The sequence below is a fragment of the Emydura macquarii genome, unplaced genomic scaffold (assembly GCF_026122565.2).
Source record: "Emydura macquarii macquarii isolate MOO-44397 ecotype Brisbane River unplaced genomic scaffold, CSIRO-AGI_Emac_v2 contig_2768, whole genome shotgun sequence".
Taxonomy (NCBI): domain Eukaryota; kingdom Metazoa; phylum Chordata; order Testudines; family Chelidae; genus Emydura; species Emydura macquarii.
In genome coordinates, this window is record NW_027132905.1 from 39,889,362 (window position 1) to 39,912,332 (window position 22,971).

Genomic DNA, 22,971 nt, shown 5'->3' on the forward strand with positions numbered 1-22,971 from the left:
TGTATCAGATTTTAAAGGGATACAGTCAAATTAGTCATGCTTCTACCTGTATAAAACATTTAATCTATAAAATTAGAAGATGGGAACACGTGTGCAGGCTGTTGCCGGTCGTGATGTTCCGTGCCGTAAATGGGGAGGTAAAGCAAAAATAGGAAAATGTCATTGTAAAACCACAAAATTTGGCAGGGACAATTAGCAGCAGCTGTAGAATATGAAATGACCTTGATCAGCTTTTGAAATTGAGACTTCAACTGGACATTTTCCCACCTCCACCCACTTTGATGCTGAATGTGTGAGTATTTTAGATAAAAGGGGATATCTTCTGCTCTCTCTGCTACAGGTTATATTGGCTTGTAACTCTGGCCCTGCACTAAACGATGTTACTTACAGCGAATCCTTGATTGTCACTGAGCGGATAGCAGCAATGGATACCATTATACAGTAAGTGTCTTTTTCCTTTTTTTTCCGAAATGTGTCAAGAAAAAAGGCTGACAGCATTTATAAATACCTAAACTCGATTCTGCAGTTTGATTTGTCCTCTCCCCAGTCATTTTCTTAAAAGGAAATATTATAAGTGCTGAAGGTGTAGAAAATACGACACAGACCCGATACGTCTTAAATGTCAATGAAAAGAGAAGCCCCCTGTAATGTTTGGAGCTCATGCTCAACCTCATTTGGCTAATGCATGAGAACCTCAAATAAAGGGGGAAGACCTCATATGAAACAATGAAAACTAAGTGGAAATTCAAAACTGAGTACTCTGCAACAATAAATGAGAAATCAAAACTTTCAGACTATAAGGTGATAAAACAAAGAAATATTTTAACTGTTCTTGGGGATTCGTTGCATGGTGCCCCTCAAATCCTTACAGATGTTAACTGTTTTGAATTATGAAACAAGAGAAAATGCCTATTAACATGGTGTACAAACTCCTCCTAGAATTGCATGAGTGAAATATCCCCACTGTCCAAGCAACCATCTCATAACCTTTCAGTGCGTTTAGGGTGAAATTCTGGAAAAGGATGACTGAGTGCACACCCTTTCTACTCAGTCTAAATATGTACATAAGATTGAGAAACAGAATCAGCAGCAACAGACACTGAGCACATTGGTGGCACGGTACATTGCAGCCGCATGTCTGGGGAGTCTCACAATTCAGCCCTAGTGCCTAGGTTGCCCCCTCTGCCTCAATGGAGTGAGCTTGAGCTGGGCTCGGCTCAGGTGTGCAGGAGGGAGTTAAATCTTGCATTGTTTCACACTAATGTGTATCTGGCTGAATTGTGGGCCTGGCTTTCACCAGGGTTCTAGCCTTCAGGCCTTCTGTGTGTACATGGGAGTGTAAGAAATAATATGGGGTTCTGTTTTTGTTTCTTCTAAAGATCTGCATTGAAGGAAGAGAGGCTGCTATTGGTACAAACAGGTTCCAGTTCCCCATGTTTAGATCTCAGGTATGTTTACAGATGGATGAACTATGTATTGTAAATTCTCTGCCTTTGGCGCATGTGCTGTACTTCAGTACCATAACCCCCCTAACGCACTCTCTTGTAATAGAAAGCATTTCTGTAAAATCTATTATACTTGCTGAAACCTGCAGATAAGCTGGGGTGATGTTGATCAATCCCTGCTATCTGTCTGATATCTTAATTCTCTCGTGCTGCAGCAAACACATCTAATTTCACCCTCAAGTGGATTAAACATTAAAAGCTTTGGCTCAGAATAGTCAGATACTGAATAATTTTTTAGGTAAAATACATCACAACATGTACATCACAACAAATTTTTCATAGCCCTGAACAATGGAACTAGGCCAACCAATGTAGGTGTATTCAGGCCTTACTACATTACTCGCAGAGCTGTTTGGACACTTACATTTTCTATCTGCATCTCGTTACAGCCGCCTGGACAAAGGCCTGGCCCTGCTGGTCAGGGAGCGGAAGACTGACTTGGTTATAATTGAAGGGATGGGCCGTGCTATCCATACAAACTACTATGCAGCTCTGAAGTGCGAGAGCCTCAAACTTGCGGTCATCAAAAACTCATGGTTGGCTGATCGGCTGGGTGGGAAAATCTTCAGTGTCATCTTTAAGTATGAAGTGCCATGCAAGTGATGGGCTGTGGAGGACTGAATGAGTGGCAGAGCAGCAGGAATGGACTTGCACTAGTTTTACTTTAACTGTAAAGAATGTATTTTTATTACAACAGGGAAAATGAGTTCACATGAAATTCCATATTTATATTGTGCTTTGTGACTTAAAGCAACAATATTATTCATTATATAAAAAATATACACTCAAAATATATATGTATATCACTCACTGTTTATTTTGGTAAGTTTATTTTAATGCTGCAGTATTTGTGATGGAAAGACTTTATTTTTTTGTTCTGTGAGACATTCATATAGAAATATATTTAAATGTCAATGAAAACTTTTTTTATATATCTCTGCTTACTATTCCAGGAGTGACTGGACACATACCAAATAGAGTTTTTAAAGTGCTGAAAGCGTTTGACTTTGCATTTGAATATTTTAGTTCATGTAACACTTCAGACCTTTCTAATTTTGTTCTAGTTAAGGTAGAAGAGACTTATCCCTAGCAAGCTCTAAGTAATGTTAGTTAAGATAGGTAGGAGCCTAGAACAGTAACTGACCTGATTGTCAGTTAGGGTAGCAGATGGATAAATCTCAGCCGCAATAACTATCTGCTGCAGTGTGACGTTACAGTCCTGAAGCTTATCCACTTCCATTCTTGGCTCATGTGGTCTTCTGGATCCCATCTAACTGTGTTAAGGAAAACCAGCTATCATCTCTCATTTTAGGACTGAACCACACCAAGCTCCATTTGTCACCCATACAGCTATTTATGTTACGCCAGGTCTGGAACAAGGCCTTAAAGAACCACCACCTGTACTCTACTTCCATTTGATGATCCTGTACCCTAAAGCCAGAATCAGCAAATGAACGAACACTTATCTTCGTCTCTTCTGCTTGTTAAATCCTTCCTAGCACTCATGTTAGCAGGCTAGTCAGAGTAGTTAGCATGGGTTTGTCTATTCAAGCTGCTATTCACACCCATGACTGCAGTGTCACCATATGCTAAGGGTAGGCCTACACTGCAGGCAGGTGTGACTGTGACACATACCCAAGCTAGTGTTGGTCTAGCTAGCTCGACCAACAACAGTAGTGAACCTCTGGCAACATGAGCTAGTTGCTTCAATACATACCCAGCCTCTGGGGCAGGGCTGTGCAGCCCAAGCTGCTAGAATCACACCTCTGAGTCCAGTGTAGACTGAACCTTGTATGAATGAGGTGCTCGTTCTCCACGTTTGTTCAATCTTCAACTTATGTGCTTTAGCTGCTTCATGTAGGCCACAAACTAACCATCAGATGCTGATATCTTCAGTCCTCTGTGCTAGGCTAGATTTAGTGCACTAGAGGGGCTAGGAGCTGGAGTCAGTCCTCTGAGCTATTTAGTTCTCTATCCTGTTCAATCATGCTAGAGATTGACTTTTCCTAGTTATAGGGAGACTGCACTCTAGGCCTACAGAGATAGAGTTCCATTACAGAAAACACATTCACAGAAACAGCTACTATTGAATACATAGAGTAGGAAAGAAACTGATTAACATTGAGACTTCTCCCTAAAAAGCTTATGGTTTAACCTTTTCTGGATTCTCTCTTGCACCTTCTCTTATTCTGAACCGATGACTCATCTCCTCTAGGATAACAGAGCAGCAAGATTTCTGAAAGATATGAAAGGGGTGGAGGAAAAGGTGTTTCCCATGACACACAAAAGTCCCTTTTAATATACACAGCACCTTGGTTGTAACTAAGCAATCAACTGAGAATCACAAGGCTCAGATCCAAGTACAGGAACTGCAAGAGCTGTCCTGAATTTTCTTTGCATACATTCTCTTACTTGTCAAAGCATTTGTGAGGAACTATTGGTACTTTAGAACACATTTATCATTGCTAAGGAAACAGGACAGAAGTAGCAAATCAAGTGGGTGTACTGACAAGGCTTCCAATTTGCACTAGTTTTGCAGGAGCGTAACTTGAGCAATTCAATTGACGTCCATATGGACATACACTTGTCCTATGTGTCTATCCACACCCAGCAAGGTTGAAGGTACATGGATACTAACTGTTTACTATCGTTTAAAGAAAGAAAAATCTAAAAGCTTTTTTTCCTACCTCCTCTAGTTTATTCCCTAATTGAATTCATAACCCCCCAGTCACAGCATCCTGTATCACTGCTTTAGAAATGTTATGGTTCATCACTAAGTGAGGAAAAAGGAGTTCTTGCTATAATGGAGATCTTAGTTTTGTGCAAAGATTCCTAAGAAGAAGAAAAGGCTGGGGGAAAGGCTGTTTCTAAGAGTACATCTACACTGCAGCTAGAGGCGTCATCATTTCCAGCATGTGTAGCTGTATCCACACTGGCTTTGAGTGGGACAGCACACTAAAAAAAACAGTATAGTACAATCCCATCTGAGACCCTAGGCACGTAACTCAGATCCTAGGTCTGCCATCTGAAATGGACCTTACATCTCCAGTTGTGCTGCAGACACAACCTGTGTCAAATGTGGGCCACTAGATGGGGTCACTGACATGTCTCTGACTCACCAGTTATATAAGTGGGGCTGCATGAGGGGGTTCTAGGGCTATTGCATGAGCACGATGAGGTGCAAAGGTCAGGAGGGGTCTCGGCGCCACTAACCTTCTCTTGTTCAGCAGCATGTCTGCTCTTGTTTGCCAACTCGACCAAAGCCACAATCACTCCCAGCGTGAGGCCGACTGCAAGAACCAGGAAGAGGCCACCCATGGCTTGGGGTTTCAGAGGACTCCATGCATCTTGACCCTTATGAAAACAGCTGGTCTCCCACCACTTGTGATGCAGGTAATCAAGGATGCCTGATTCACCCAGTTTCAGGATGGCAGTGGAGAGTTTACTGGCCCACGGTGATCCTGGAGGGTAGCAGAGCGAAATGAACTGGAGCATTATAGGATACGTGCCCAACTTAACAATAGCAGCCTAGGCACAAGCCATAAATAAGCAGCACGTGGCCCGTTGGTTGCCGCTCACTGCCTCGGGGCAGCTGCAGTCCGGGTATGTGTAATTTTTGAAGCCCTTTGAGAGGGAAGATGGGATCGCAATGACAGACAATGTTATATCTTTGCCTTTTAAAAACAGTCCTCAGAATGGCATGGCTTCCAAATGAGGAGCAAGCAGCAGGAGCTGCTGATCTGTTGAACAGCTACCCTGGTCTTATGCCAGGATGCCTAAAAACATAAAATTAAAAAGATACAGGGAAAGGCAATGTAAAAAAATACAAGCAGAACAGCCATTCAAGAGAACAATCATCAAAGCATTCCCAGGAGGTGGCAGCAAACTTTATTTCTTTAGTCCTCAATGCATCGGCTGCTATTCTGTGACATTGGGGCAATGGAAAAAAATTAACCAATCACTGATTGGCAGAGGATTCTTTAGCCCAGTGGGTCTCAACCTGCAGCCCAATCAGCACACAGCTGCAGCCCATGTGACATGCTCAGGGCCACACAGGTAGTACGTACACTGTGTGGATGCGGCCCACGTAACACAGAGCGCTGCATATGTGGCCTGCGGTGGTAAACAGGTTGAGAACCACTGCTCTAGCCTCTAAAGAATGAGGCGTCTGTGTCAGCGAGCAATACTCTTGCGAGCCCAACGGCATCAGCAGAATTAATAAGTTGCATATTGATGTTGCTCCGGGACACCAATGTACCCTCAGAGTCTCATGGCACAGGAGAGGCTGGTTATGTTTTTTGGACCTGGCCCATTGAAGTTGTCCTATGTCCCAAGTGCCTTGGCAGAAGGGCACTGAGGTGGATCTATAAATCAGGGGTTCTTAGCTCTGTGGCACTGTTGGGGCAAGTGAGCTGAAAGGAACTGGAGTGGTGGAAACAAAGCAGCAGACAACATCTCACCCTTGGCTGCAGCAATGCCAAATCCCCTTGCTCCAACGACCTCGGGGGCCCGAATCAAATTGCAGTGCCTGGCTACGGCAAGATCCTGGGTTATGGATTCCCCAATGAAGGCGTAATTTGATTCCAGCACACGCTGAACTGCCTCGTGGTAGCTTTTGACTAAAACATAGTCTCTCCTCTTGTCCATGTACTCGTAGATCATCTGATGGACAGGATTCCTGGAATTCTGCAGAGAACAAAGAAAAGCGTCAAACCTCCAAGCGATCAAAGGAGCTGCAGGACAAGATCAACGTGTACCCAGTGCAAAATAGCCTTCTGGAGAAGATAGATAGTTTAAACTGTCTCCCTCTGAATCTCTGTACTGAGAGGAGCCATTGCTCCATCTTGGGCTGGCAAGTTATCCAGGCTCTCAGTAAATACACGGGTTTCAAATAAAAGGTAAAGCCAGGCCAGGAATGTATCACTTTCAGAGTTCAATGTCCACAAGAATTGAAGTGGGAACACACCTAACCTGGCCAGGAAGTTGGCTAGGCAAGCATAAAAGCTAGTAAAAGCATGGCTGGTGAAGCTGTCTGTGCAGAGTCTGACTCTCAGCACACCACAGCTCGTACCATCAACTAGAGGGTCAGCACCTTGAAGAACTGAAACGTGGAGGAGCTTTCCAGAGTCCCAAACTCAAGCTCTCTCTGCTTCACGAGATCTTCAAAGGTCCGGATGGAGAGCGGCTCATTCCCAGTGCGCAGCAAGGCGGCGAAACTGGCAACGTAGGCAGCCAGCAGCGTTATGGTGAACACCCACCAGACGGCAGCAATTATTCTCCCGGAGAGCGCTTTAGGGTGAGGCGCTGCACCTGCAGAGAGCCAAGGCAGCCACTTGACACGCTCCCAGAAAGGACAAGGAGGGCAGCTAAGACTGTGTGCGAACAAAGGTATTTCAGGGACACATGAGCTTAAACGCCCCCACCTCCCACCCACTTGAAAAACTGCATGTTTCTCTTTATATAAATATACAACCCACCTGACAAACGTCCCCTGCAGCGCTAGACACCAGCACGCAGCAGCCTCCTGCTTGTGCCCGAGCCCTGGAAAGCGTCATGGCCCCAGCCAGATTCACCCACCCCGCTGCATGGAAAGCACACCGACGGCCCAAAACAAAGGATAGAGTCGGCTCCCTCTGACTTCATCAACACAGGGTTCGTGCCCTTAAAACAACCTTACACGAAAGCCAGACTGCCCCTGCCCCCCCCCCCCGGGCACTCAGCAAAGCGATGAAGATGGAGCTGTCTGTACACAATTAATGTCCTGTCGATGGCAGGTCCCAGGGGCACACCCTCTCCATAAAAGTCAGACCGCCAGGGCAGGCCATGCAGCGCAGCACAGCACACCAGCCGCACACAAAGCCTTTAAACAGCAGTGGGCGTGGGCCGAAGCGTGCCGTCGGCCACCTGACAGCCGCAACTTTAGCTGGCCACACCCACGGCAGGGCCTACCTTGCAGAGCAAGAGCTCCTGCTCCAAACCAGAGGCTATTCAGAAAGGTGAAGCGGTTCTCCTCACTCTTGGGTTCCTTCCATTCGCAGGGACTCAGTCTAGGGAAAGGCAGACCATAGCCCTTCAGCGGGCTGGCGTCTTGTGCCCCCCACGCCTCCAATCCGGGGGACACACTGACTGCACTGCTGCTGCAGCACACGGGGCACAACCTCAGAGGAGACCGGCAGAGGCTGCCCTCTGCCTGGAGTGCATTGCCGCAGCGAAGGCTTGGGGACTGCTGCGTCACCCAGAAACCCAGGGGCTAGCAGGGGCAGGGAATGCCCGGCCCATATTAGGCTACAAAGCACACACATTGGCACTGGGGGTACTTCGCTGCCCCAGGCCATGCCCAGGCCAAATGCTGCTCGGCCTGAAGGAAGAAGAGCAGATCCAACGAGGCAGTTCCCAGTGGATGGGGCAGGAGAAGGATCGGCCCATATGACCACCAAGGCCTCTGGCTACTGCGCTAACGGCAGGGAGAGCGGGCCCGTGCGCATCCTCAACTCTACTGAAGAAGCAGAGCCGCGCTGTGCAGGGAGCGCCGGGGGACCAGCCATGTCAACGGGTCTCTGCCCTTTGTGACAGACAGGGACCCGGGGGGCAAAGCCAGTGGATCTGTGATTACGTGGACCCAGCGGGGAAACACCAGGAATGCAAAGCAGCAGCAGCCTGTTCAGAAGTGAGGAGTGAAGTTTGTCCTCCCCCACTAGGCCTGGCTATCCCTGCTCGGCCTGGGCAGGGGAGGAGAGAGACTTTCTCCCATACACGCCTGTGTGAGCGAAGCCCCTGGAGATGGCACACAGCAGGAGAGTTGAGCCTTAGACACAAACCTGGTCAGGTTTAAGGGGAGAGAAAATAACCGATGAAGGGGAAAGCATGTGGATGACATTCATGTGTTTAAATGGGCCATCCAGAGCTTCTTACGGTGTCAGAGATGTCGTGCGCTGTGCCTATCTAAAGGGGAAGGGACCCTGATTTTGCTGTGATCTCTCAAGTTCTGTGGGCCTTAAAGGGACGCTTTAGGTTCTGCATTTTTAGTCCAGCAGCTGTGCGGGAGCAAAGGCAACCTGGTGCTTTGACTAGGAGTAACGATCTGCTCGGTGGCTGGGGAAAGCAATGGGTCCCAGAGAAGGCCCAACACATTGTACAGAACAGCAGATGCATTTTTACCTGGCTGCAAGAAACAGGCAGAGGCAGGTTAACAGGTAAGCAACTATCAGGCCAGTCCAGGTCTCCTTACTGAAGGGAGTGAGGAAGCAGAAGAGAGAGGAACCCTGGGAGGCAGCGTCCTTCCGGAGCAGGATCCCGATCCCCGTGGCCAGGAACGGCATGGTGAAGGAAACCACCTCTTCCCTCGTTGACGTGATCGTCAGGGGAGCCACAGCGAGGTCTGCTTCCTGCAGGGCAAGCCATGACATCTCAGCAACTTCTGGGACACAAGTGGGGGGAGGGGGGTTCCCACTGGGCAGGTGTCCACACTGGGACCCATCGCTGTCCCACTTCACAGCCTCCTGTTTGCCATTCTAGCAAACTCCCCGGGCGCGGAAGGACCAGGAAGTGACAGTTTTGCTTCTCGCTCCTCCTGGCTGCAGCATTTACATGCATGAGCCGGAGCCAGGATTTGGAGAGCTGCAATGACGCATACAGGGTTGCAGGCAGAGTTGCACTGAGTTGCACTCAGGCGGCGAAGGCACTAACTTGCAATTTGCCACCAGGTGGCAGCATAGGACAGAACAAGGCACCATTCAAATATGCCCTTACTTAGTTATTGGAATTCACTTAGTTGGATTCACCTCAAGAGGCCTGCTTTTCCCTCCCTCCGTCTCAGAAACCTACCTAGCGCTACATACCCTTGGTCTGGCCCTTTATCTCTGGAACAACCATGCCACGTATCCAGACATCAGTGGAATGTGACAAATAGGAGCGATACACTAAACACACCCTTGTTGAGCAACTGCTACGAGAACTTGCTACGAGAGAGAGTTTTAGAAGCAACCTGTGGTGTTCCCAGGACATCAGAGAGACGAGGCAGCTGAGGTCATATCTTTTACTGGACCGACGTCTGTTGGTTGAAGACACAAGCTTTCGAGCTACGCAGAACTCGACCTGCAGAAGAGCTCTGTGTAGCTCGAAAGCTTCTCTCTTCAACCAACAGAAGTTGGTCCAATAAAAACGAAGACCTCATCCACCGTGTCTCTGACGGTTGGCAAGGGAATTCGTCCCAGCCTCCAAGGTGGCTGACCACAATATGTTGGCTAGCAAGGGCAGCCTCTCGGGTGTATTTCAACCACCAGTTGGGTTTTAAGACAGTTCCCTTTAAAGCCTTTATCTTAGGCACATTAAAAGTGAATGGAGAATTGCGGCTGCTCATGGTTGCAATTTGGTGTCTCTCAGCAGTGCAAGAGGCAGCACAGCCTAGTGGTCTGAGCACAACACAGCGAGCCTGGAGCGACCACTTTCTACTCCCAGTTCCCTCCGTGGCCTTATGCACAGTCACGTCCCCACTCAGGGCCTCAGTTTCCCCATCTGTTAGATAACGGGGATAACGTTATTGACCCAGCTCACAGGGAGGCTTCCATACCAAACGCTTGCCAAGTGCTGCGTGAAAGCAGATGTGCTAGGCACTTTGATTGTTAGTGCTGAGGTGAAGCGGGCAGGGTGACAGCTCCCTGGGACCAACAAGAACCCCTTGCGGGGGGGGGAGGAGGAGGGGCTGTCACAGCCAGCAAGATTTTAATTAAGCAAACGAGTTGCTAACCCGGTTCTTTCCACCCCCACACCTGTGGGAATTTCACCCTCACGAGGAGCATCACCTGTCTGATGATCTCGCCGACCATCCCGGTCCAGTTCCCACTGGAGGAGAGAGACCCGTAGCGGCCGTCTTTCACCATCGTCACCTTGTACTTGAAGTGCAGCATCTTTGCGAGGGCGTCCAGAAGATCGAGGCAGTACCCCTCCAGCTCTGTGCCTCTCGCCATCGCGTAGGGGTCTTGCTGCACACAAACAGGGGGGATGTTGGAAATTAGACTGTTCCACCGCCACCAACTACAGATCCCTGTTCCAGCAGCCTCTGCCTGGCAAAGGACTGGCCCCCGGACTGGCAGATGCTTTGGCCAGTCAAAGCTCTATGAGCTGGCCACCTGCAGATGCAAGACCAGACAGTAGAATCCAGGATTTAGCAGTGGTGAAATCTGCTCCCCTGGGAGCCTCCCCCGCACCCCAGCTCACTGCTGAGATGCTAGCAGTCACTCGTTCACGTGGCACTAGGAGTCATTCACCAGCCCCTATACGGGACTCCCCCATTCTTAAAGCAGTGCTGCCTTTTTATTTGCTTTTCATAGGGTCTATTTCTTGCTTTTGACTCTCCCGACAGTGATGAGCAACAAGTCTGGGCACTGCTGACTTCCACCGCGCTGTACTCCACAGGCATTGGCCGTGTCTAGCCGGGAGCGGGCTGGCTCTCAAGATAGAATGCGCTGGAAAGCAGCATTCGTCCAGCCCTCCTACTGAATTGGGCCTGTTATGTCCTGGAAACCTCACCCTTGCCTCTAGCCTGTCCTAGCTGGTACCTGAGCGCCCTGGAAATACTCACTGTAGACAGACAGAGGAGGGGAGTTTGGTCTCAAAGACAGAAAAGGCCACGTGCGAACCGAGGGGTGGGACACAGAGTCTGCTAGGCCAGCCACTAGCTTAGCCTTACCAGGATCATCGTGACAGTCAGCGTCTGAGGATCCGTTCCTTCTTGTCCTTCCGAATCGCCGCCCTGGAGTTCAAAGCATTTGTGGTGAGCAGCTGGATCTCCGCTGTGAAGGGCGCCTGCTCAGCCTGACCCACTGGGATTTATAATTCATATTGAGTTTGCGCTTAGGAGCCTGGGTCGGACCCTGTTGTGCTAGGCACTGTACAAACATACACCAAAGAGACAGTCCCCATCCCAAGGCCCTTACCCTCAAAACGGTGCCACGGAATTAGCGAGTTTGCTTTCAAGCTGCGGGAAAGCAAATGGCAGGTGCCATCAGGAGTGACAGGACAGCTCCAAATTCCACCTTCCACCCATGCAGCGCGTGTTTGACATTGCGAATGTTGGACGCTGGGATTCAGGCACGTTCCTGACAGCAACAAGTGAGTCCCACCGAGCTTGATGCCCTCTCTGCCCTTTCACACGTTACAACAGGAGCCAGCATGACACAGCGGATAAAGCCCTAGACTGGACTCAGCTCTGCCACTAGCCTGCAGGGTGAGCTTGAATAAGACACATCCCCACTCTGCGCCTCAGTTTCCCCATTTGTAAAATGGAGATAGCAATACCAATCTCCTTGGTAAAGCACTTTGAAAACTACCAGTGAAAAGCACTATGCCAAAGCTAGACTCTTATCAACACAGCCATGCACAGCACCCCCACCCCCACAAAATGTGGCAGTTTAAGATCATGATAGTCACATGACAGAAAGGGAAACTGAGGCACACAGCGATACCAAGGCTAGCTGAAAGTGAGGCTCCTTCTTCAGAGGCACTCAGTCTGAAGATGGGCGGAAGGGCTCGACCCAGCAAAGCAGGCTCACGACTGCTTTCTGCCCCAGGACTCCAGGGCAAACATTTCACCGGCATGTGTTAAACGGCTCTTCTTATGGCGGGCGCAGACCCACCACCGGGGCTTACCTGATTCACACACAAAACACCCAAAGATGCCCCCAAGGTCCTCTGTGCCCTCCCTGCTGGGGCAGGCAGGTACTGAACGCCTTGCAGCGTCAGAGCCACCTCCACCATATTATGTTTTGCAGCAAGACGCTTGCCCCATGGGTCTGCCGGAGCGCAGGCCCCGGACTCCTGACTGCAGCGCCCCTGAAGTCCAGACAGCAAGGGCCCATGTTCAGGGCAGCCGACTTCATGCTGATGCCAGCACTAAATGTCTAGACTTAAAGGGCCAGATTCTCAGCCGGTGTAAGTTAACACAATGGGCAACGAAGCTACACAGGTTTTCACCCGCTGCAGAGTGGGCCCAGCATTTGCAATGATACGTCTCACCCCTTCTTTTGACTCCTTCGCCTGTCACTCATCCCCCTGATGGTAATTAATAAATCACAGCCGTTTACTTTATCTTGTGTTGCCAACATATTTTCCCCAAACAAAAATCACATGAAATGGTGTCTCGCTTCTTGGGCTACACGGCGTAGACACATGCCTTCAAAACCCAGCAATTTACATTGCAGGCAAAGCAGCTGGAAGCCAATTAAGGCCTCATTAGAGCAGGCTTGCAGGAGGCACAGAACGGCAGGGAACAGTAGATAAGGGAGAGGCAAGGAAAGCACAGATTCAGTTCTGCACGGAGCACTGAACTGGAAATAGTTTTCCTATCTCCACAAACCTCGCATGGCCACCGTGTCAAGGTTTTAAGACCAGAGACTGATCTACTTTAAAAAAATTCTTCTGAGCTTTGCCTGAAAACATTCCAGGTTCTATAAAAAATGTTTACATCTATCCCTTTGTGGCCAAAAGATAATTCAATAGCTTCTGTTTTTGCAGGAGATACAACAGAAAAAGGGGGTCTGACCTCCCAGGGTGTTGAGTGCCCCTGGAATGGAAGGAGCTGGGCATCTCTCAGGATCAGGCCCTAAGTTTGGTGCCATCTGTCAGCAATTAACTAAGAGCCGCTGTTCTGGAAGCAACGGGGACACAGCCACTATAGCACAAAGCGCTGTCAAAGTCAAACGAGCGGCATTCTTTTCAGCTCCATTTAAAAACACCAAACGAGAGGAAGAGACAAAAACTTACCCAGTAGGAAGAGCCTCAATTGATAGGGGAGGAAATAAGTAACCCTTCAAGAAGTTCAAAGTATTTTTTATCAGCAATCCAGTGAATGAATCAGTCAGTCAGTCTACTTACCCATCTATCAGAAGCAGCATGGTCTAGTGGATAGAGTGCTAGAATGGGACTCCGGGGTATGTCTTTACAGCAAAACCCCACAGCAACTGACATGGATTTGCAAGGCTCATGCTACAGAGCTAAAAATAGCCATGTAGATGTTCCTGCTCCAGCTGGAGCCTGGGCTCCAAAACCCACCCCCCTTGCTGGACTTCAGCGCTGCCTCCAGCCAGAGCGGGAATGTCTACACGGCTATGGTTAGCCCCCTAGTATGAGTCCTGCAAGCCCGACTCAGACTCACTACCACAGAGGATTGTATGTTCTGTAGGAGAGCTGGGTTCTGTTCCCTGCCCCGACCTGCTGTGAGATCTTGGGTAAACTACTTCCCTGCTCTGCGCCAATGTTCTCACTCTTTCCCCTTATCTGTGCATACAGCACCATGCACAATGGGGTCCAGAGCTTGTGTTGGGCCTCTAGACACCACTGAATAGAAAGAGGTACAGGACATGTCCACACTGCCGTCACAGGTGTGATTGAAGGTCAGCTAGACCTATCCACACTAGCTTGAATCTAGCTGGCATGGCTCAAATGGCAGTGCAGACATGACAGCATGGCCCCTGGTGCGGCCTAGGAATGTGAGTATACCTGGGGTTCCAGGCAGGCTCAGGCAGACCACATGGTCGTGTCTTCATTGCCAATCTGGGCTGCATTAGCTAAATTAAAGCTAGCAGGGCAATGCCTACCCCAGCTGCAGGCATACCTGCGTTTTATTTCTAAGCTGGCTTGGAAGGATTAGATTTAATTAATAAATGTCCTTTAATTGCCTATTTCTTCTTTCATGCGAAAAGCCGAGGCACTGTCTCCCCTTTCCTCTGAATTATTGTTAATTGAAATTATCGGCAGTTAAAACACAACTTGAGGGCTCAGAACAAGTATTTTGGGCATGCGTGTGTCTAGCTACAAATGCGGCTTTCCATTATGCTGAAAAACAGACTACCAAGAGTTTCTTAAGATTATCAGTGAGGAGTTTCTCTCTGAAGCTCAGCCTCTATCGTCCTGAAATTATAATAGCTCAATATGGTGTTTTCCTTGAGGCTTGTCTGGGTTGTTCTGAGACTGCAAAAAATTTAAATCAGTTTAAACGCACACGCATGCACGCACGCACGCACGCACGCACGCACGCACGCACACACACACAAGCCCTGAAAATTAATTTAAAAAAATTAATTCTTCCCGATCTAATGTTATGCACTGAAAACAGTAATGCCAACAATTCACTTCTTCGCAGCTGTGTACTAACAAACTCAGACGTACCTTACTGACAGTGTTTCCACTCTCGGTAGCCCCTGAAAATAGAAACAAGACGTTTTGGCGGGGGTTATATGCTACTGAGACTCTGCTTTTCAAGGGAAGTAATCACGTTTCACAGGGGTCCAGGACTCTCCTTGACTTCAAACGGGCTTTGGATCAGGCTCAGAGTTTGGCTTTAGGGGTTATTCTGGGCACTCCCTTGTTCCCATCGCACTCTTAGTGGGCAGCAAATACATACAGATATATGTGGCCATGTGCCACCATTGGTACAGCAGGCCCTAAATAGAGCCCAGATGTTGTGGCTCTGCTTCCCAGCGTGTCGGATGGACACTGGGTGATTGCACGCCCCTGAATTCCCTGGAGAGGGCTGAGTGAGCGGATGGCAGTGGGGTCACTTTCCCTAGCATTTTTTAATCATCTTCCCTATGACATTCTGTAAGAGAGGGGTTTTATCTGAAGGAAAAACCAAAAACCAAACAGCCATCAGAGCCAGGCTCCCACACTCTCCAGTTCTCTAGGACAATGGCAGCAGAAGGCACCTGGCCATGCAGTCCCCGGGATGGCAGACAGGAATCCGTCCCCACCACGTCCCACTTCCATCCCCCTGACGTGGCCAATCACCACGGCAGGAGTTGTGTCTAGTGCATGGGCAGAGTCTGGGCAGAGACTCAGGAGACCTAAGTTCCATTCTTGGCTCTGCCCCTGGCCCGTTGGGTGACAGTGGGCAAGTCATTTCCCTGCCCTGTGCCTCAGTTTCCCCATCTGTGAAATGGGGATAACGACCCTGACTCCTTTGCACAGTGCTTTGAGATCTGCTGCTGACCAGCGCTGTATAAAAGTTAGACGCTATTATTAGTGGTTAGATCAGGACTGCGGGGTTCCTTTCCCAGTTCTACCACATGACCTTAAACAAGGCCACTTACACTGGAGGTTCAGCTTCCCCCTCTGCAAAACTCAGGATCATGCTCACCTCCCTCCCCGGGACTGCAGGGACTAAATTAAAGTGCTTGGAAGTGCTGGATTAAAAGAGTGAAAAGTCCAGAGCATTGTGTACTAGCTGCATAGAATCAGTTTTCCATGGGAAAATACAAACATATATTTTGGGATCAAAGACATACCAACCTACTAGTCTGCAAAGCAAAACCCTGAGCAGAAGAACTCAGAGCACTTGCAAATGGAAGTTGCTGGGCTCTTTCATTTAAAAGAGGTTAATCAATTCTGCCTCTTCTGTTTTCGGGCTGAACTCTAGCTTATTTAGAACAAACCTTGCTTTATCCTTTGCCGCTGCAGTTCTCCAGGGAAGCTGGAAGCCTCCTCAAAGGAGCTCCGCTCTCTTGTTGCCTTTCAGAAGTTAGAGCCAGCAAGAGCTCCTTTGGGCTCCTCTTTGAAGAGTTGCTTGGAACTCTTGGAAGAAAACAAGCATCTGTTTTGAAGTATTCAGCTCCCCTGTAGTGGCGGTGGATGGCGCCGTCTAAAGCCTCACTGCTGGAGCTGCTGCCAGCTCTCCCCACGTGAAAGGACTGTAAATAAGCGAGCGAAATAGCCCTCGCTCAAAGGCTGAGGCAGCGACATTTGCACAGCACTCAAATCCATGGCCGGCCCTTGGTGAGAATTCAAAACACACAGTGGAAAATAAAGGGGGTAGAGAAAACCAGAGAAAAACAGGGGAGATGCGAGCCACCCAGATGTGGAGCAGCCTCTGCTGTGGAGGGCTGAAGGGCTCCATCCTTGCCCCTTCAATGGCAACAGACTCTGCCTCAGGGCCAAAACACCACAGCCATTTAGCGCCCCCGAGCCACAGGCTCTAGCCACAGAATGAGACATGGGTTCCAATTTCACGCCCCACAAAGTGGGGGAGCTTCTTGACACCACACCTGTCTCCAGGGTATGTCAGAGAGGTGGGAAGGGGCAGTATCGGGGAAGGCCCTGCGGAGGCAAAGCGTTCAGCCCCCACGGGCACCGTGGGCCTTGTGTTCAACTGCCAGGCAGGGGAGAACCAGGGGGCTGCGATGGGCACTGACCATTCACTTCAGGAACAATCAGCACAGCCAGCAGAGCCTTCATCCACCCCCAGCTTCCCCCTCCACTCAAGTCTTTCACAGGGGCAAGAGGCCACCTCAGCTTCCTCAGCAACAGACCTGAGCCCCATCCGCCCTTCCCAACTGGTTGAGATGCCACACAGCACCAGGGGCCTTCCACAGGAGACCTTACGCCAGGTTCCACTCTGCACAGGCAGTGAAAGACCCTGCCCCACGATTCAGAATATGGGGCTTGACCCGATTTCCCCCCCTTCCCTGCTTTTGTAGCCGGCTTGCCCTAGAGATTGTTACAGAAGCAAGAGAGTTGGGAGATCCTAGGAAGTGGAAGGAACCTGAGCAGCTGAATAGCCTGGCTGAGCCATCAGCCCCCATCGCTGCACGATGGAGGAAACGATTTTGTCAGCTTCCTGCCCGCCACAACCATTGGCGCAGAGGAGAGGGGGTGGAGGGGTGATCCTCCCCATTCCTCACTGGGCCAAGCCCTGCGGCTGGCTTGGGGGGCGCAACCTTCGCTTTTATCCACAAACCCAGCAGGGCTGTTCTCATTAACCCCTCAGACACCTCCCTGGGGCCCCTGCGTTCCCTCAGGGACACACCATGCCGGCGAGGCCTGCCAGAACAATTGCCTCCAGTTTAACACTTTCCCTCCACAACGCTAGCAAGTTCCATGAAAAACACCACTGGCCAGGGGCAGGCTAAAGTGAGGAATGCTGGTTCTCAGGAGAGTTTAGCTCCAGACACCTCATTGACGGGCGAGTCTCACTTCCTAGTTCTCTCCATCCTTAGTTTGCCTCCTGGCCCCTCTCATCCACTCCACAACCAAAACTGGGTCTGGAGACTCAGTCACGTGTCTCCTAACTTGGTGACAGCATGGTTGCAAGTTGCAGTGTAGACGGGACCCAGTTGTGTCCCTGTAACCAGGCTAAAGCCTTGGATAGACCGGAGTACACAAGGGAGAGTTCCCTATCCCCCAAATCAATGAGGGAGCTACACAGGGGACTGCACCCCGAGGAAGCACAAGAACGTGGCTGGATGGCCCCTAGCACTTCTGGTGCAGCCTTCGCTCTCACCTGTCAGGCGCAATTCCCCCAGGAGCAGCAGGCCTGTAATCACACATAAAGCCAAGCGCAGAGCTTTCTCCATTGGGATGGAAGCAGCTGATGCCCAGAGAGAGCCCCTGCTAGAGACGAAAGGCAGGTAGTTAAAGTCAGTTTCACAGTTCATTAGGGCTGGACAAATGTCATGGTGTCTTGGATTTTTCCGCATCGTATTTTTAAAAAGCCATGATTCACAGGGAGGTCTCCAGGTGAAAAGAGGGCAGCTTACGGGACCCAGACATAACCAATACGCCTGTCATGGAGGGGTCACTGCAGCCAAAGGGGAAGGCCATGCCACAAGCAAGGTTTTCTCGAGGCAGCGTTCCTGCACCAGAGGGAGAGGGGAAAATGGAAGGCCTACTTTTCCTCCTCTGTCACAGAGGGTGTGCAAGGGCTGAAGGGAAGTGGCTGCAGATGTTTGTGATAATGAGGTGCTAATGGGGAAGCAGCGCTCCTCCTTAGTCTGCCTGTGCTGGCAGGGAGAAGAAAGGAGAGTGAGCACAGAGCCATTGGACTCAGGCCAAGCACTGAAATCTTGCTCGTTTCTGCCACAGCCTGTGTTGCAATTAGGGCAGGATTTAAAAAAAAGGGGGGGGGAGGGCTTTGCTTTTGGGGGGAGGAAATCAATATTAGAAATGTTAGCTTCATGCAAAACTTTTCCTAGCTTTTTCACCTAAATGCTTTGAAGTGAAACATTTTCATTTCACATCGAACAAAATTTAAAACATTTTGGGGTCTCCTTTATCTTGGTCTCAACCTCTGCATCCCCCCCCCCTTACTTAGGAAAAAAGGAACGAAAGGGGTAGGGACACAATTAAACATTTTTATTTTGATTCCATGCAAAATAAACATATTTCATTTCAAAATGTTAGAATGTTCTGAAAGATTTTTTAACCCAAGATCTCATAGTTTGAAAAGTGACTCTGTCATTGGAAAAATTTGATGAAAAATTTGCAACCTGCTGTAACTGCAATGACAGGTGCAATGGGACCATATTATGCCAAGTCTCACACACCACAGCAACATGCTCCATTTCCTCTATCGCCATAGCACAAAACCACAAAATCAGTCCCTGCCCGGGGAGCTCACACGAGGAGATGATACAGGAGAGAGGGGAAGGTGCTATAATCTTGGAAATGACTCACTCCCTTAGTGGTTTGAGCAGAAATAGCTGGTTGAGAGACACCATAAGGAGAGGGACCCCTGGTCTCCAGTCATAGAAAACGGGGCACAGCAGCTAGCTAAGGCCAAGACTCTAAGAAGGAACTTGTTATTTTGGGTGCTCAATTTGTTGCATTTTAAAACGGTGCGATCTGCAGACAGGGACAGATTCCCTGCCCTCTGGGGATCAGGACCTTTGCAGTGCCTCACGCAGGGTGCTCAGAATCCAGCCCCCCTGCCGTCCAAATGACGAGCCATTTAAAAATCTTAACATTCCTTTCCCAGGCCATGCCCATCCTGATGAGTTACCAGGGCACAACTCCCCCCTATCGCCTTAGATCTTGCTGGAGAGGGTAGAAGGAATTCCCTGTCTCTAACACACAGCCCAGACCTCCTCTTTGGGGGAGAAAAATAGATTTTCCCCGAAGTTGAATCGCTCTCAACACCCCCACAGCACTGGCTGAATGAACTCAGCCTGCACAGCCCCCCAGAACAGTTCCTGACCCTCTTGTGCCCCCTGCACCACAGGGTTCACCTATCCCTAGTTCAACTCCTTAGCCCACGGAAAGGTCACGTCTCTTGAATTTGCCTTGCTCTAAAAATCTCACCTGTTTTTCCGGCTGGAAAACCAGGCCGGCGGCAGCAGTTTGAACGCAGAGCTCAGGACTCCTGGTCACACAAGTAAGATGTAGAGAGAGGACTTGACCCAGTGAGATGCCTTGTGGCTTCAGTTCCCATTAACTGAGGCACTTAGCAGCCCTCCGGATCCGGTCTGGAGAAACTTTCAGCTTGGCAGAACAGGAGGTCACAGCAAGTTGGTGCTGGAGAGACTCACAGCTGCCCCAGCTACTCCCTAGCAGCTAGAACTCAGAGGAAGAGAGGAGGGGGAAAGAGACCCAGGGATCAAACAACAAATCCCGTCCTGCCAAGTGCTAGCAGCTGACTAAGCTCCCACAGTGGCTTTTGCAGCATCTGTGCTTCCCAAACTGCCTCTTTTAAATGCTTCTATTTAATTTTTCACTTCTTCCTCGCAGCCCCAATGGAACTCACCCCAAGAGCCTGGGATCCTGCACAAGCTCTCGACAATACAAAGATGTGGTTGTTTCCCTAGCGGATTCTCTCTAGGTTTTCATCCTCCCCTCCAAAGAGCACAAGAGGAGCTGAAAGAAATCAAAGCTGGTGCAAAAGCAGCCGTTTGGGATTAAACTTTACAGCTGCCCTTCTTAATGAAGAGACTTCAGAAGTGGGATTTTGTTGTTAAAATCCCAAAGGAAGGGACCAGAATTTAGTTTGGGGTTCACAGGTGAGTTTCTGGAAAATCAAGGCATGGTGGAGACTGATGAGCTGTCAGAACACCCCATGAACCAATCAGAATCGGTAAATCAGCCACCACTGCACATAAAGGAAAACAGTCTCCACCTGGGTTACACTGCAAATTGCACTCCTCAGCCTTTTCCAACACAGCACACACAGTAAAGTCCTAGATTTCTTTCTAGTCACTTGGCAATTCCACACACTCCTCTCCTCAAGGAATATACTGGATTTGCATTGGCAGTGAATCACCTGTCCATCCGTAGCGCAAACAGCCTGGTAAAACGCTGGCTGGCAATCCGCGGATGTAGGAACAGATTCCAGATACTTACACTCCGGAATAAAACCCGGGAAGGCCAGGCAAACATTTGCCATGCTCCACTAGTGTGACTTGCTCCTAGGAAGCTCAGGTACAATGGGAAGGAAAGTCCCAAATGGCTCCAGGGCATCCCAATCTACCAAAAGCTATAGTGAGGGCTAGAGTTACCAGCTCTAGGGCAGCTGCTGCTTGCAGTTAGCATTATTGTACCATGTACTTCGCCATCGGCCCAGGGGAAGGGTTAGTCACTTCATGAGAAGCAGGAGGGTAGAAAAGCAGAGCTGCAGCTCAATCTTCAGGGGTTTTCTCCTTCTACAAAATGTTAACAAACGTAAAAGCTGCCCATGTTACCAGCTCCATTGCTGGCAGATTTCCTGCCAATTACCACATCCGCTGCCACATCCAGCTAGCAGACGGAGGAGCCCAGCGGAAGAATCTGAACAGACATTGATTAGGAAACAGCCTGTTACACACGCTAAGCAAGAAGAGGAGCAATGGAAGGTAGCATCTCACTTACAGCGACTCCCTTTGCCTCGCCTAGGCTGGTTTGTCTGCCAGGGGGACTGCAGCAGAAGCGACTCCGAGCTTGGATAAACCAGACACATGCTCGCTCGCCCCTTCCCCTAGATAAAGAGTCGGACTTGGGTAGGAGGAGCCAGGCTAAGGGGACTCCAGCAGGGAGAGTGCTGGCGATTCTTCCAAGCACTCAGCAGGAGCCCCTTGCCACAGGGAAAGAGGGAGGGGCTCACCCCCACACCACGATGCATCTAGCACAGCAGAGGCCAAGAGGCAGTGTGGCCCAGTGGGGAAGGTGCTGGGCTAGGACTCAGCTGACATGGGTTCTAGTCTGGCTTTGTCACAGGCCTGCTGAGTGAGTCTTGACAAGGCACTTCCCCGCTCCCTGCCTCAGTTTACCCTCCTGCGCATTGACTGGCTTGTCTCATTAGACAAGTTCCTCGGGGCAGCCAGGGTCTTTTCCTACGTGTTTGCGCCACGGCACTCAGCAGGATGGGGGGAGAAGCTGGCGGTTACAGAAACAGTAAGCTCCGCAGACGACAGGGGCTCATCTTATCACTCAGTCCCTCAAGCCTTTCCTGACGGGCCAGTGCTCAGAGGGTTGGAGAGCCTGAGCGTCGAGATGAAGTCGCTACATCTATGGGCTGGGCTGGTTGGCCGGGTGCTCCTTGCTGCACGTCAGGCTGCTGGGAGGCCCTTGTTAATAGCTGAAGCCTTGGTACCAAGCGAAAAAGCCAGACATGTTATTGACCCCATCCTGCCACTTTGGAAGGCTGCACAGAACTTAGACACAGCAGGCCCTGGGATAAACCTAGGCTGGATTCTTGGGAGGTCAGAAAGTACATTCACTGGCTGAGAAGATCCTGAACGTTTAGCACTAGGGGACAGGTTGTTTGGGGCAGGGGGCTTTCCCTCACTTCTCCCTGGCTGGTGAAACACTGCAGCACTTAAGGCAAATTCCATACACTTGGCACTAGCTTTAGTCTCTGGGCCAGGGTCCTGCTATGCTACCCCACACCCTGACTCTTGGGGCTGCCATCCCTGCCCTCCAGATGCTTAGGACAGGCAGGACAATAACCTAGCTTTTCCATCAAGTTCAGTCCAGTACAGGTTTTTGTTTTCTCTTTTATTCTAGAGTAGCATAAAACAACTTAGGCACTTCACTGAAGAAAGACATGGTCCCTGCCTGGAGGAGCTTACAAACCAACAACAGATATGACACAAGAAGCCAGAGGATAGGGGTCAGGTAGCTAAATGTTACAGAGATATGATCATGCGGTTATTCAATTTAGGATGTTCACAGCTCTGGGTTTCTGTTGTCTCATTTATACATACACATATAATGAGCTATATATAGGGAAAATAAAGATAGTTGCTAAACAATTAAGCAGTCGTGATACTTTCCCAATTTGGCTCACATTTCTGTTTACAGTGACAGGAGTTAAGGCTTAGGAGAAGGAAATTCACCGCACAAAGTGGAAAGTGACAAACAAAACAGTCGCTGAAGGGATCACTGCACATGGAAGGCTAGCTGATTTCTAGCAAAACAACAATAATTTCTTTCTCAGAGTTAAACAGGCCACTGTACATTCTATTAAAACTCATTTTTTTAACTGACGTCTTCCCTCAATAGTCAACTGTTTTAGCGAGGAATGAAATTGTTTTTATTAAAGATTTTATTGTATTTTTATGTAATTATATATAAAAACTGACAAAAGTGATCAACATCCTCCAAAAAGAGAGTTTGTTGGTGTACTCACTGAAGTGTTTTGAAACACGCTATAAAATAGCTGACCACACAGAGATTTGTATGAAATCCTGCCCCCACCGCGTCTCGTTTGCTAATTTCCACTTCAGAAAGA

General features: G+C 49.3%; 2 protein-coding genes across 5 annotated transcripts in view; one reads left to right on the forward strand and one right to left on the reverse strand.

Moving 5' to 3' along the window:
* PANK4 (pantothenate kinase 4 (inactive)) overlaps positions 1-2,159 on the forward strand; it is a 31,155-nt gene extending 28,996 nt beyond the window's left edge. The window contains exons 17-19 of one of the 2 annotated variants that reach the window (XM_067567146.1): positions 341-441; positions 1,380-1,448; positions 1,895-2,159. In XM_067567146.1, coding sequence (XP_067423247.1) covers positions 341-441; positions 1,380-1,448; positions 1,895-2,108 — 384 coding nt within the window. In that variant the 3' untranslated portion in view covers positions 2,109-2,159. Of the gene's footprint in view, positions 1-340; positions 442-1,379; positions 1,449-1,894 lie in introns of those variants that run through there. The other variant, XR_010923476.1, reaches the window with a different exon arrangement.
* Positions 2,160-2,300: 141 nt separating this feature from the next.
* LOC137165740 (probable glutamate receptor) lies at positions 2,301-21,207 on the reverse strand. 3 transcript variants are annotated; one of them, XM_067567149.1, is made up of 11 exons: positions 21,111-21,207; positions 17,776-17,882; positions 14,670-14,701; positions 11,194-11,256; positions 10,307-10,486; positions 8,664-8,890; positions 7,455-7,552; positions 6,598-6,815; positions 5,966-6,191; positions 4,719-4,966; positions 2,301-3,741 (listed from the first exon to the last, which is right to left on the reverse strand). In XM_067567149.1, exons 2-11 carry the CDS (start codon positions 17,846-17,848, stop codon positions 3,649-3,651), a joined length of 1,458 nt encoding a protein of 485 aa, XP_067423250.1. In that variant the 5' UTR covers positions 17,849-17,882; positions 21,111-21,207; the 3' UTR covers positions 2,301-3,648. The 3 variants fall into 3 exon arrangements, with proteins under 3 accessions (XP_067423250.1, XP_067423249.1, XP_067423251.1); XM_067567148.1 differs by having other exon boundaries at positions 17,776-17,885; positions 21,111-21,203; XM_067567150.1 differs by lacking the exon at positions 21,111-21,207 and adding an exon at positions 19,572-19,883 and having other exon boundaries at positions 17,776-17,885.
* Positions 21,208-22,971: the final 1,764 nt, after the last annotated feature.

Coding starts and splice junctions, on each gene's coding strand:
- LOC137165740 (XM_067567149.1), bottom strand. CDS start 17,848: ATGGAGAAAGCTCTGCGCTTGGCTTTATGTGTGATTACAGGCCTGCTG. Junction 14,702..17,775: donor GGGGGAATTGCGCCTGACAG/GTGAGAGCGAAG, acceptor TTCTATTTTCAG/GGGCTACCGAGAGTGGAAAC. Junction 10,487..11,193: donor TGACTGTCACGATGATCCTG/GTAAGGCTAAGC, acceptor GTTTGTGTGCAG/CAAGACCCCTACGCGATGGC.